Below are 14,234 nucleotides of genomic sequence, written 5' to 3' on the forward strand. Positions count from 1 at the left end.
ACAGAGACTGCTATAAATATTTGCATTGCTCTTTCTTACTAATATCTTGTTGAAGGACTATTTGTGAGGTTATCATGCTGTCCAGTTGGTGAAATATTACTGTCATTCTCAGCATGTACCCATTTGGAGCATCATCTGTGAATATGCCATCCCTAAGACTGGTTATTTGTGTCCTAAAGCAATCATGATAATGATACTTGATCTTATTTTTCCCTCTTGAGAGTATGGCCCTATACTATGACATGACATGTGTTCTGTTTTTGTGGATTTTGTTTTCATTTTTTTTCATGATGTAGTATTGAGTTTATATAGTACAAATAAAATTTACTACAAATAAAATAATGGGCATAATTATAGTAATTTGCATAATATGCAGATCGGGTGTCTGGCTGGGAAGGACTGGAATAAGGCACTCCCACCTGTCTGTCAACTAAATGCATATATGACATCAGTGGTGTGTGTGTTGGCACATAGTAGAAAGTTGTTGACAAAATGATACCTAGGAAGGGGGAGGAGGAATGCCGATGGGTGTCAGAAAACTAACCAGTGCAGTAAGGGAATGGAAGTGCAGCCAAGAGCCAAATGCTGCTTTCTCCTACTGCTTTGGCGTTGGGAATAAGATACTCTCCCCACAACTGCTCTTGGGTAGAACAGGATTCGCACTGTGTGGCGGTGAGTGTGACTCTCTCCTTGTACTTTAAGATATGGATGGATATTGGGGTTGGTGGGTAGAAGGAATCTACGCTCTCGAAAGTTGAGTATTCTTGTTGCAGGACAACAAATTTCTCTGCATGAATGACAGCAACAGCAGGGACAAGGCTGCAGTGTCAAGAGAGTCTTCTTTCCCAAGCATGTCAAATAGACACATATTTCTTTCCCAAGTATATCAAATAAACACATTTTTCACTGTGGCCGGAGGTCAAAGTTTCATGCTATCTAATGCAAAGATGGTCTAGGCTTGGAAGAAAAGATGTGATGGCATTTTAACTAACAAGTCGGAGGAAACTTTAGGGAAGTGCCATGAATTGCACTAGTAAGGGGGCAAAGCGTACTTTTAGGAACAGACTGTATCATGGCCAAGCAGAGATTTTGGCATAGTAGAAAGTGGAGGAAAAATATTGGAATAAAATAATTGGTGAGATGTACTGAGAAAAAAGTTAACATTAATGGTTTAAACTACATGATTAGTTGTTGTGTACCTTCAAGTTGTTTCTGACATATGCTGACCTTAATGCAAATGTATGACAGATTTTTCTGGAGCTGAGAAAGTGTGACTTGCCCAAGGTCACCCATTGGGTTTCTATAGTCAAGTGAGAAATCCTAGTCTCCAGAGTCATAGTTCAACACTCAAACCATTACGTCAAGCTGGCTTTAAACTGCAAGGCATAACATATAAAATGCATAACTGTTTACACCTTATCTTCTTCCTCATTTTCCAACGTATGTGCCTTGTCTTTCAAATACAGTAGAGTCTCACTTATCCAACATTCGCTTATCCAACATTCTGGATTATCCAAGCAATCAGCCTTTTAGTAGTCAATGTTTTTGTAGTCAATGTGTTCAATACATTGTGATGTTTTGGTGCTAAATTTGTAAATACAGTAATTACTACATAGCATTACTGTGTATTGAACTACTTTTTCTGTCAAATTTGTTGTTAAACATGATGTTTTGGGGCCTAATTTGTAAAATCAGAACCTAATTTGATGTTTAATAGACTTTTCCTTAATCCCTCCTTATTATCCAACATATTCGCTTATCCAACGTTCTGCCAGCCCGTTTATGTTGGATAAGTGAGACTCTACTGTATAAGATCACTCCCTCTGGAAAAATCGATAACATCTTCAAATGTATTTGGCAACTGTAATGAGTGAAGAAGAGGAAAAGAAAATCCAGTTCTATAACTATAGCTATATTTGCTCATTTGCTGGACCAATCTGGATATGTCACAGTACAGCATTTACCTAGCAGGTGATATTGGGAGTGGGGAATGAATACGTTTTGCCACTTGGGACGCACAAATATATATATTACCAATTGCGTAGAAATTGTTTTTCTATGCAATTGAACTCTCTATGTTTTCCTATGAATGCATGCATAAAAGATGATACCATAATATTGCAAAATACAAATGTTCATGGTACAATACATTGTAGATTGAGTATGCCTTATCCAAAATGTTTTTAACCAGAGAAATTTTGGATTTTGTTTCCTGATTTTGGAATACTTGCATTTGCATAGTGAGACGCCTTGGAAATGGGGCCCAAATCTAATTTAAAAATTCGAATTCTGTTTCATATACATCTGATACACCTGAAGGTAATTTTATATAATATTTTTAATACTTTTGTGCATGAAACTAAGTTTGAACCACCGGAATGCAAAAGTGCCATCTATGTTATCACTTTTGGATTTTCAATATTTTGGAATACCTGGTAAGGGATGTCCAACCGGTAATTATTTCTCATTTTTGCTGCTACCATCCTGGAATTCATCATCATCATAAAAATATTTCGTTCAAAGGGGAAAGTATTCTGAAAGTTTATAGAGAAAATTTCCTTAGGGAACCAGTCATTTTCAAATCTAGATCTCTCTAAAATGGGTGAGAGATTGTGAGCACAAATATGCAAGGCTCATTCTTGGACAAAAAGAGTGACTTCTAATGCTGGATCTACACTGCCCTAAATCCCAGGATCTGATCCCAGATTATCTGCTTTGAACTGGATTATATGGCAGTGTAGACTAATATAATCCAGTTCAAAGCAGATAATCAGAATTTTATATGACAGTGTAGATGGCGCCTGAGACTTAGGCCTGAGACCTCTTAGGCCTCTTCCACACAGCAGTATAAAATCCACATTGAACTGGATTATATGGCAGCGTGGACTCAGATAACCCAGTTCAAAGCAGGTATTGTGGGTCATCTGCCTTGATATTCTGGGTTATATGGCAGTGTGGAAGGGCCCTAAATCCACACTGTCATATAACCTCAGGTCCTTCCATACTGCCAAATAACCCAGAATACCAAGGTAGAATAACGCACAATATCTGCTTTGAACTGGAATATCTGTGTCCACACAGCCAGTTCAAAGCAGATAATGTGGGATTTTATTCAGCTGTGTGGGGCTCCAGTTCAATGTGGACTTTATACAGCTGTGTGTTAACAATAGGAAATGTGTGTTAACAATTCGAGGTGGAAGAGAAACCAATAAATCCCCCGCCCACCTCGCTTTCACGGTCTGCTCCGTGACTCTAAACAAGAGCTTTAAGCCCTGCTTCGCCCAGCAGGAGATACAGGGGAAAGAGCGTGCGTTTGCCGCGCCCGCCCGCTCGCCTGGCGCGTCTTCGCTTTGCGCCCGCTGCCTGAGGAAGGAGCAGCGTGCCCGGAACGTGCCTGCGTTTGTGTGGAGGAAGATGGAGGCCGACTCCTCGGTTAGTATGATGAAGCCGCTTCCCTCCACTCTCCTCACTGTGGGTTATTCAGAGGAACCTGAGGGGAGTTGGGGTGTGAGAGCTTAGATGGCATCATGTGAGGTAAAAAGAACAATCCATATGTGGTTGTGAATGAGCGGTCGGGCTAATTAGTACAGTGTGATTATTCTAACGAGGCCTCTTTCTGTGGCGGAGCGCGCGAGCCTCTTCGCGGCGGCGCTTTTCCCGCCAAAAAAAAAAAGGCCAAGTAACGGACTCTTTCGGCGCGCGCGCTCTCTCTGGAGCTCTCCTTGGAGCTCGCGGCCTCCACCGGCCGTTTCGCTGCCACAGGATTGGTTCGAAAATAGAGCTTCTTTAAGGTCTGCATTATGTGGGTCAGTGTCGACCCGTGTAATGCACAGCCTGGGACTCCATAAACCCCCTGGGGCGCCTCTACTCCTCCCGCCCACCCTTTTCAGCCTTTCCACTCCTTTGGTAAACATGCATCTCGTTTACAGTTCTGTAAGGCCAGCGTGATGTCGCCACTTCGAGCGTTGGGACTGTGGCCCGTCTATACTGCTTTATAATACGGATTATCTGCTTTGAACTGGGTTATATGACAGTATAGATCAGGCACGGGCAAACTTCGACCCCTCCAAGTGTTTGGGACTTCTGAACTCCCAAACACCTGTAGGGCCAACGTTTGCCCATGGCTGCTGTAGATCCAGCTTATGGGTCCTTCCACACACCCATATAACCCAGAATATCAAGGAAGGTAATCCACAATACCTGCTTTGAACTGGGTTAACAGAGGCCCCTTCCACACAGCTGAATAAAATCTCACATTATCTGCTTTGAACTGGAATATATGGCAGTGTGGATTCAGATAATCCAGTTCAAAGCAGATATTGTGGAAATTTATACAGCTGTGTGGAAAAGGCCTGTGACTAAAGACCAGGATTTGAATTCCAGATCAGCAGTGGAAACACATTTGTTGGTTTAGGGCAGGTCACACTCTCTCAGTCTCAGGAAGGCCACCGCAAACCTCTTGAACAATCTTGCAAAGAAAGCCCAGTCACGGGAGCTGCAGGTAAGAAACAAAGGCCACTTCTGCTCTTCCATATCACCCAGATTATCAAATCAGATAAGGAGCCCTCTGGTACAATGGGCTAAACCAGGGGTCCTCAAACTTTTAAAGCAGAGGGCCGGTCCACAATCCTTCAGACTGTGGAGGGGCCGAATTATCATTTGGGGAAAAAAAGGACAAATTCCTATGCACACTGCGCATGTCTTATTTGTAGTGCAAAACAACAACAATGAAAGAACAATACAATATTTAAAAATGAAAACAATTGTAACCAGCATAAACCTATTAGGATTTCAATGGGAAGTGTGGGCCTGCTTCTGGCCAATGAGATAGTCAAATGAATTAGGACTGTTGTTGTTGTGTGCCTTCAAGTCATTTCAGACTTTGGGAGAGCCTAAGTCTAAAATTATTTATTTATTCATTTACTACATTTATTTATTACATTTATATCCCGCCCTTCTCACCCCAAAGGGGACTCAGAGCAGCTGTATGTACATACAATATATTATATTATTAGCATAGCACAATATTAGCATTATATATTACTATATTGAACTATACCACTATACTGTAATATTATATGTAATATATAACATATAATTAATATTATTATATGGTTTTATTAGTATTATATTGTATAAAATTATAATATTATTATAAATATTATATGCATATACAATATATTATATTATTAAAAATGATATAAAATATATTATAAAACTGAGGGCAGGGGCCAGGTAAATGATCTTGGAGGGCCGCATCCGGCCCCCGGGCCTTAGTTTGGGGACCCCTGGGCTAAACCCTTGTGCTGGCAGGGAATCCAGGGAGCGGAATGAGCCCCTGTCTGTCACCTCCAGTTTCTTGTGCAGGGACATAAGAGAAGCCTCCCACAGGATGGTAAAACACCCAAGCATCCCACGGGCAATATCCCTCCAGACAGCCAATTCTCTCACAGTAGAAGCAACTTGCAGTTTCTCAAGTCACTTCTGACACACACAGAAATAAAATCAGATAATCCACATTATCTGCTTGGAACTGGATTATATGAGTCTACACTGTCATATAATCCAGTTCAAAGCAGGTAGTCTGAATTGTATATGGCAACGTAGAAGGGGCCAAAGGCACACAACAACAGCAAAGAGAACTGAAGTAAAAAAAAAGATTTCTGCAAGTTAGGGCCCTTCCACACAGCCATATAACCCAGAATATCAAGGTAGATAATCCTCAGTATTTGCTTTGAACTGTGTCATCTGAGTCCACACTGCCATATAATCCAGTTCAATGTGGATTTTATGCAGCTGTGTGGAAGGAGTCATGTGTGTGGGTCAAGATGTATTTACAAATCATTTGGCCATGCAGTGTTGGCAAACGTTTGATTGAGTACTTTAGAAAATAACTTGTTCTCCTTTATTAAGAGATTAGTGGCATGAAGGTTGGAATTTCAGTTTAGAAACCAGAGGTAATCCTAAACTGAATCTGGGAGAGGAATACCTCTCAGTCTCCATTACATTGTGTACCAATGGGTCTTAATAATAATATTAATATTAATAACAATAATTATTCTGGGACCCTAAGCTGAGTCTGAGAGAGGAATGCTTCCCCATGGACAGCTGATGTGTGCCAATGGGTCTTAAAAATAATAATAATATTGATAACAATAGTATGCTGGGAAAGACCCAAACGTTTTAAAAGTTGGGCCAAAAGAGGTCGAAATGCCCCCTGTGTGTGATGATTTTCACCCCTCTACCCAAAAACTGAGCGGGGGGGGGGGGGGTGAGCCTCGGAAGCCCTTGCATTGCAGCCAATGGTCCGAATAATAATAATAAAACTTTATTTATACCCCGCCACCATCTCCCCAACGGGGACTCGGGGCGGCTTACATGGGGCCATGCCCAGAACAATACAATATAAACAGCATATAAAAAACAACACATCACAACACAGTGAACAATACAATAAATAATATCCATTTCAATGCAAATCAAGGAAACAATAAAAACAAGGGCGGACCACATGAACATTTAGTTAAAACTCGGGGTGAGAAAGACATAAGGATAAAAAACCACAGCGAACAGGGTCATAAGAAAGTGGTGTAGTCTAGAGGATAGATATTAGAGGGAGCAACGGAAAAGAATATAAAGTAGTTACTCTCCAAAAGCGCAACGGAAGAGCCATGTTTTCAAGTCCGAACAGGACACGAATATGAAAATGAGACGACACAAATGAAACTACACAAAACGAACAGCAATTCCAGATGAATACACACCACATCAGTTTCAGTTGATATTTTGACAGTGGTCTGGAAATTCTAGCTGGCTGGATTTGGTGGCCATCCATTATTCTTACTAGTAAGGTTTAAAGTCGTGCCGCAAAAGTGCTGTGTTCTTAACTGTACAATATGAAATTGATTTAGAAATTAGACTTCATGTGCAGTGCTATGTAAATAAAAGGAATGATTTGTTAACATTTTGATTTAGCATGTATGGGTGGTTCCATTTGCGCCCAATTGGGTTTTTAAAAACCCGATTGGGCGCGGATTAGAGTCCACACACACTCCAGAAAGCTTGTGCTTTTTGAGGGGGTTGTCTAGGACACCCACAAAAAAAAAAAAAACAGAAAAGCCTTAAAAAGTAAAAATTACTTATCCGGCCAGCATTTCCCTGCTGCCGACCCTCTCCTGGCGCATAGAAATGATGCACCAGTAGGGGGGCAGGGGCAATTTTCCTTCTCCCCCTCTCCTGGCATGTCATTTCTGCGCACCAGAAGAAGGCCGGCAGCAGGGAAATGCCAGCTGAATAAATAATGTTTACTTTTTAAGGCTTTTCTGGAGGGTTTGTGGAGGATGTTCGAGCCAAGAGGGCTGTCTGGACTGCCCCCTCAGAAGTCCAGGACTTCTGAGGGGGTTGTGCAGACACCGGTCATACATAATCCAATATCAAATTGCCACAAAGCAGGGTTTTTATGTTTGGACTGTCCATGTAAAAATCTAGTAGGGCGCGTATTTAGCACCCTGTGTGAATGCGCCCTATGATACCTGGAATGTAGATAAATGGTAAAATATAAGTATTTTCATATCTGCAATAAATAAGCAGTGGCAACTATTTGTGAGGAGCAAGGGTTGTTCATATTGCTTTTGTGAATCAATAATAAAAAGTCGATAATAGCTCTTACCAGCACTTTGTTCTCTTACGCAGCAGACTCCAAATCAGATGCAAACTGATTCTTTGTCTCCATCTCCTAACACTGTGTCTCCAGTGCCTTTAAATAACCCCACAAGTGCCCCAAGATTTGGAACAGTCATTCCTAATCGCATCTTTGTCGGAGGAATTGATTTTAAGGTATTTTTTTCTTAACCTTAAATTAACAACAAGCATAGTAATGTTAAGATTTGTGGCATCAAATATTTGCTTTTATCTTGTTTTGTCGTGTGGACTTAATAAGTACCTGTATGAGGGTTATCCAATTAGAAACCCGGTGTGCCCCCAAGTTAAGCATTTAGGGATATGCCCAACTCAGCATGAATTTACCGCACTTTCCAGGTTACAAGAGAGTAACACATTGGCTTTTGATCATGTAGAATTCTACTTCTATCATTCTCAGTGGTTTTCTGATGTCTAGATCCTTGCCCCATGATAACACCACACATCCTCAACTAAATAATAAACTTGGGGTCATTTGTATTAGAAAGGTGCTTGAATCATAGAATCATAGAATAGTAGAGTTGGAAGAGACCACATGGGCCATCCAGTCCAACCCCCTGCTAAGAAGCAGGAAATCTCATTCAAAGCACCCCCGACAGATGGCCATCCAGCCTCTGCTTAAAAGCCTCCAAAGAAGGAGCCTCCACCACGGCCCCGGGGAGAGAGTTCCACTGTCGAACAGCTCTCACAGTGAGGAAGTTCTTCCTGATGTTCAGGTGGAATCTCCTTTCCTGTAGTTTGAAGCCATTGTTCCGTGTCCTAGTCTGCAGGGCAGCAGAAAACAAGCTTGCTCCCTCCTCCCTATGACTTCCCTTCACGTATTTGTACATGGCTATCATGTCTCCTCTCAGCCTTCTCTTCTGCAGGCTAAACATGCCCACCTCTTTAAGCCGCTCCTCATAGGGCTTGTTCTCCAGACCCTTAATCATTTTAGTCGCCCTCCTCTGGACGCTTTCCAGCTTGTCAACATCTCCCTTCAACTGTGGTGCCCAAAATTGGACACAGTATTCCAGGTGTGGTCTGACCAAGGCAGAATAGAGGGGGAGCATAACTTCCCTGGATCTAGACGCTATTCCCCTATTGATGAAGGCCAGAATCCCATTGGCTTTTTTAGCAGCCGCATCACATTGTTGGCTCATGTTTAACTTGTTGTCCACGAGGACTCCAAGGTCTTTTTCGCACACACTGCTGTCAAGCCAGGCGTCCCCCATTCTGTATCTTTGATTTCCATTTTTTCTGCTTGCCTTGTGTTGTTTCTTTGTGCCCTACTTTCTTCTGACCTCTAAGGTTGTGATTCACTAAAGATCAAGTCAGTATGGAGACAGTTTTAAGGTAACCTATGATAAAAATTTTAGGTACGAAATGCTGCAATCTGTTTATATCTACTGAGAGGTGAGACCTATTGTTTCTTCTTCATAGTCTCCCTTACTCACACAAATGGGTAAATATTACCTGCACAGTGAATGGCTCAAAAACTTCTAAAGCTATTACTTATGGTTTTTGCTAGTACCCTTCCTACCCTTGGGTGCGTTATCCTCTTGCTTCCCACCTAAATTCTCAGTTCTTTTTTGTCCACCATTACAGCGGCATCAGAGGAATGGTTCTAAATGTTTCTTTTTTGACTTTCTGATCATGTTTTACTCTGTTTTTGTATTGTAATTAAACTTTGGTAATTGTCCTGCTGGTAATTGCCTTTGGGTTTTGTATTTGTAATTTACCTTGTGTTGTGATTTGGATGGCTGTTTTCCTTGGCTTAGTTTGACTCCGATTGTTCAACTCAACTTCAGTCTCCCATTTCGTTTGATGACCGATTGACTTCCTCTACACCAGTGGTTCTCAACTTGTGGGTCCCCAGATGTTTTGGCCAACAGCCCCTAGAAATCCCTACCAATTTACCAACTGTTAGGATATCTGAGAGTTGAAGGTCAAAATATCTGGGAATCCACAGGTTGTGAACCATGGCTCTAGACCAGTGGTTCTCAACCTGGGGTCCCCAGATGCTTTTGGATTTCAACTCCCAGAAATCCTAACAGATGGTAAACTGGCAGGGATTTCTGGGAGTTGTAGGCCAAAAACATCTGGGACTCCTGGTTGAGAACCACTGCTCTAGACCTTTTAAGAAATGAGTGTGCTGCCTTTGGGGATACAATGGCCATTCTCATAATGTGGTGTCTTGTTTTTGTTGCAAAACCTTCACCTCATTGCTATGTAAGAACTAATCTTTCAGGCTTGAGGCTCTCCTGTATGAACGGCATTGTCAGTCTCTATTAAGCTTTCTGCATCATCTTTTGCATTCATTCTATCTCAGTCTTCTCAGCTCCAACTATTTCTGGCTTGTGGTTCATTTGGCAAGCAAGAGACCTTTGCAAGGGATTGTTTTTCTCAGAGCATCAACAGAAGATGACTCTAAATACTGTGCTACTAACATCCAGCCCAAAGTGCCCTTGACACAAAGTCACTCTCTCAACTTCAAGAGTTTCACTGTTATATCAAACCAGATGAAAAAGAATAATTCAGAGTATGCACAGGATTCTCAACTGGCGTCATTCTCTCATCAGCCCATCTTGGAACAGGCGCAACAGTTAACCAGGACTAAATTGGGATCAGATAAAGAAGTATTAGTACCCACTGAGGTGAATTTGTTTCCTTCTTTTGTTGCACCTGATGATCAAAATAGACCTCCCTTTAGCAATCTTGGCTCATACAAGTTCAGACTTTCTCCTAATCCACGACATCCAAGTGAGACATTTGAACTTGGACACTTTCAGGCTGACTGACTGGAGGGAGTTTCTTTAGCTTCTCTCTCTGATGCCCTCAGGCAGATAATTGTGGCAGTTCATAGATTTCCATTCAACATCTTTATGCATACAAATGGAAGAGATTCCTTTCCTTTCTGTCACCTGGAGAAATCTCTCCAGTTCAATCACACATCCACATTGTACTTGAATTTGCTTTCTCCCTTTCAGATAGAAGTCTCTATTTCACTGTCATCAAATGCTGTTAAGCTCCTATTTCAGCTAACTTCCGAGTTGTCTGCAACCCATCATGTTTTTAGCAGCCTGGAGTAAGTAAATTCCTTAAGGATTATAAAAATCTTCATTGTTTTATTTGTTCCAATGGAGTTTGTAGATTGTGCTCTCCAAATTAGCTGGAAAGCCCTTTGAACTGATGGTGTCTTGTAATCTCCACCTAATTACTTGGAAGACAATTTTAGTGGTTATTACATCTGCCAAAAGAGTGGGAGGAGCTGTTCCTCATCAGAGTGAATCAACCTTGTCTTCCTTTCGTTAGGACAACATAGTTTAAAAGCCAGAAAACTCCTTTCTACCAAAAGTGGTGTCAGCCGTCGCTATCAGTCAGGATACTGTGTTGCCAGCATGAATACAGAACCTTACCTCAGATGTGGAGCAGACCCTTTACTGCCTGGATGCCAGATGGGCCCTAGTGGGATACCAAAATTCTCATGGACTCATTGTTATTTTTCAAAGAGACAAGAAGTGCTAGTTTCTTTTCAGTCATCCTCAAAAAATTTTTTCAACCATTCATCTGGATCATGAACTGACCAAAAGGGACCCTCTAGTCTGTGTCTGTGGCTACTCAACCAGGATTCTTCGCCTGCCTTTCTCAGGGGTATGCCAATAAAAGGAAGTGTGTGGAGCAGCTATATGGTCATACCCTTTGATCTTCCTTTCCCAGTACAGATTCGATGCACATTTCAGGGCTGATGCTGCTTTTGTTAGAGCAGTACTGTTTTCTTCCTTGTCACAGCATTCTTTCACTTCGGGTTATCATCTTGCTAGACCTCCATTGATATGAGTCAAGGAGACCAGAAAGGAGGAGGGCAGATTGCATACCTGTAACTGTCTTTCTTTGTATGCTCATCTGTGAACTCATGCAACCCTGACTATCCTTCTCTTGTCATGTCCTGCCTTTCTAGATTATTGAATCATGGTATCCATGGAACAGAGGGCCTAGATCAGACGTGGGGGGTGAGATGCCAAATTATAGCTAGAGTTACTGCCAGAAACCTTATGTAATAGTTCAAGAAAGTTCCAAACAATGCACTGCACAGGTGTGGATTACTCATTTGTGTGAATTCACAGGTGACCACTTGAAGGACTACAGTTTCAGTGCATGCAAGGTGCATGCTCATTGTCACTTGCTCCCAAATGTTTTGTGAATTGTTTTGCAGACTAAAGCATAGCAAATACTGCTTTTAAAATTCGGCTTCTGTTTTCCAATGAACTTTGTATTATTACTGTGTCTTCCTGCTTCTTGGCAGGGGGTTGGTCTGGATGGCCCATGAGGTCTCTACCAACTCTTATTCTATTATTCTATGGTTCTAATTTTAACCTGCATATTTAAGATGGCATCTCTCATCCAGACTTAGAGCCAACATGGTGCACTGGCTTGAGTTTTGGATTAAAACACAGGGAGATATTGGGTAAGTTACATTCAGCCTCAGGAAGACAAATGAAACTCCACTTCAGCAAATTCTGCCAAAACAATCCCATTAATAAGTTTGCTTTAGGATTAATTAGTTTGCTTCAGAAATTATTTGAAGGTACACAATAACTTCCATCCAAGTTATTCATGAGCATGCTGAATAGCATTGGACCCAGGACAACTGTTTTTAAACTCAGCAAGTTTTTCTTTTTACAGTAAATCATAATTAGTGTTCTGAATATTCAGACTGCTCGTCATCTACATTGACTTCTCTTTAGATATTTCAGCTAATTTTAGCTCATATTTTTTGTAATCAGTAGTTTGGATCCTAAGATCTGTGAATAGGTTGCTGTTATGGAGAGGGGGCTGCAGAATGAAGAAATGAGTTTTGCAAGTTCATTTTCTTCTCTGGAGTTCCTAAATGCATCCAAGACATTGACAACATCAAAGGAAGTGGTGTGGGGAAGGGATTTAGTGAATATTTTTCATAGTTTCTGTTTGTAGGTGTCCTTACTGGAAAGCTCTTTCAGGAAAAGGAGGGGCTTCTTTGGGCCCATCCAGACAGGGCCATATCCCAGAGCCTGTCTGGGTTTTTACCATTTTCCTCCAGTAAAAATGAATTAATTCAGTTTTCCCTGGTTTGTTCCAAATGAATTAAATACCTGGTAAGATCAGGTGTGAGCCTTGTGAGGATTGGACCCGGTCTGCATCACATGATTCCCAGGCCCAATCCATACAGCCATCTCGATTTTCCAATCTCCTGGAGCTCAACAGCCCCAAACCCCAGATCTTCCCCTAAAAATTAAATAAAACGTACCTGGCTGCCATAACTTTGCTCCTTGTGCCTTCTTGGAAATTGGTGGGCTTTGGGGTGGCTGTATGCCGTCCTGATTTTAATTGGGATGGCATGTAGCCACCCCCCCCCCCCGGAAAGCCTGGATTTTGGGGGGATGGGAGACAGGAATCCCCACCAAAGCAGGTTTTTAAAACCCGCTTTGGCATGGATTTTGGCGCTGTCTTGAAGCATCCTTTAATGAACAAAAGGGCACCATCCAGCTCACAATGGAGGGGTAGAACTACATAGTAAACCATTTCAAAAGATAAATTTGATCTGACTTGCTTTCTCTTTAACAGGTCTGTATTGGCTGCATCTTCAATTGGTGTTATGTATAATGACTAAGACTACATATGAATTGAAGTATATTTTTAATAATGTTTCTCAAACCTTTTGGATGTGTTTAGGCAACAGCTTCTTCTCCTTTTTTATACTTCCCTTCCAAAACTGGGACTCAAGGTTTCTTACAAATTATAACAAGCCCAATGCAGTTTTAAAATACAAAAGATCACTATTTAAATAAAATTAAACTATTAATAGCAGTAAACACAATGTAAACGTAGCATTCCTTCCGTGTGGTGACAGCTGACAGGGAGGTCTGGCCTGGGCTGGTCCATTAGGTCATGAGTCGTAAGCGACCGAAAGAATAAACAACAAACATAGCATTAAAATGTGGAAAAGCAGTTTGAAATATTGTAAAAGAGTAAAGTACTTCCTTGAAAGCCCTTCCTTTAAAGACCAATTCTCAAAAATCGGACAGAACTTTTAAAAGTCTGCTCACAGCAAGGATAGAACACTCCCTAAAGTAATCTATCCTGGTCCTAGGGCTTTCTGCTGAAAAAAGGGAGACAAATTGATCTGCAGATTCTGTCTTTCCTTGAAGAAAAATCCTGTTATTAACTCTTTTAATTTTGCTGCATATTAGTCTATTGTAAATCTCTGCGTATGTATCTCATAGCTATTATAGGTTATATAATTAAGAAGCTTCGCAAGACAGTCCAGAAAAACATACCATATATACTCGAGTATAAGCCCACCCGAATATAAGCCGAGGCACCTAATTTTAACACAAAAAACTGGGATAACTTATTGATTCGAGTATAAGCCGAGGGTGGGAAATGCAGGAGCTACGGGTAAATTTCAAAATAAAAATAGATACCAATAAAATGTCATTAATCGAAACATCAGTAGGTTAAATATTTTTGAATATTTACCGTATTTCAAAGAAAAGCAATAAGCTAGCTCTATAAGTGGA

The 14,234-nt window shown here is 41.2% G+C and overlaps 1 protein-coding gene across 7 annotated transcripts in view; it reads left to right on the plus strand.

Moving 5' to 3' along the window:
• The first annotated feature begins 464 nt into the window (after window positions 1–464).
• boll (boule homolog, RNA binding protein) overlaps window positions 465–14,234 on the plus strand; it is a 40,190-nt gene continuing 26,420 nt past the window's right edge. Inside the window, exons 1-2 of one of the 7 annotated variants that reach the window (XM_016997176.2) lie at window positions 468–672; window positions 7,696–7,836. In XM_016997176.2, the coding sequence (XP_016852665.1) occupies window positions 583–672; window positions 7,696–7,836 (231 nt within the window). In that variant the 5' untranslated portion in view covers window positions 468–582. Of the gene's footprint in view, window positions 673–3,277; window positions 3,535–3,803; window positions 3,907–7,692; window positions 7,837–14,234 lie in introns of those variants that run through there. The other 6 variants (XM_008120073.3, XM_008120072.3, XM_062962816.1 and 3 more) reach the window with 6 other exon arrangements.

The sequence above is a fragment of the Anolis carolinensis genome, chromosome 1 (genome assembly GCF_035594765.1).
Source record: "Anolis carolinensis isolate JA03-04 chromosome 1, rAnoCar3.1.pri, whole genome shotgun sequence".
Taxonomy (NCBI): domain Eukaryota; kingdom Metazoa; phylum Chordata; class Lepidosauria; order Squamata; family Dactyloidae; genus Anolis; species Anolis carolinensis.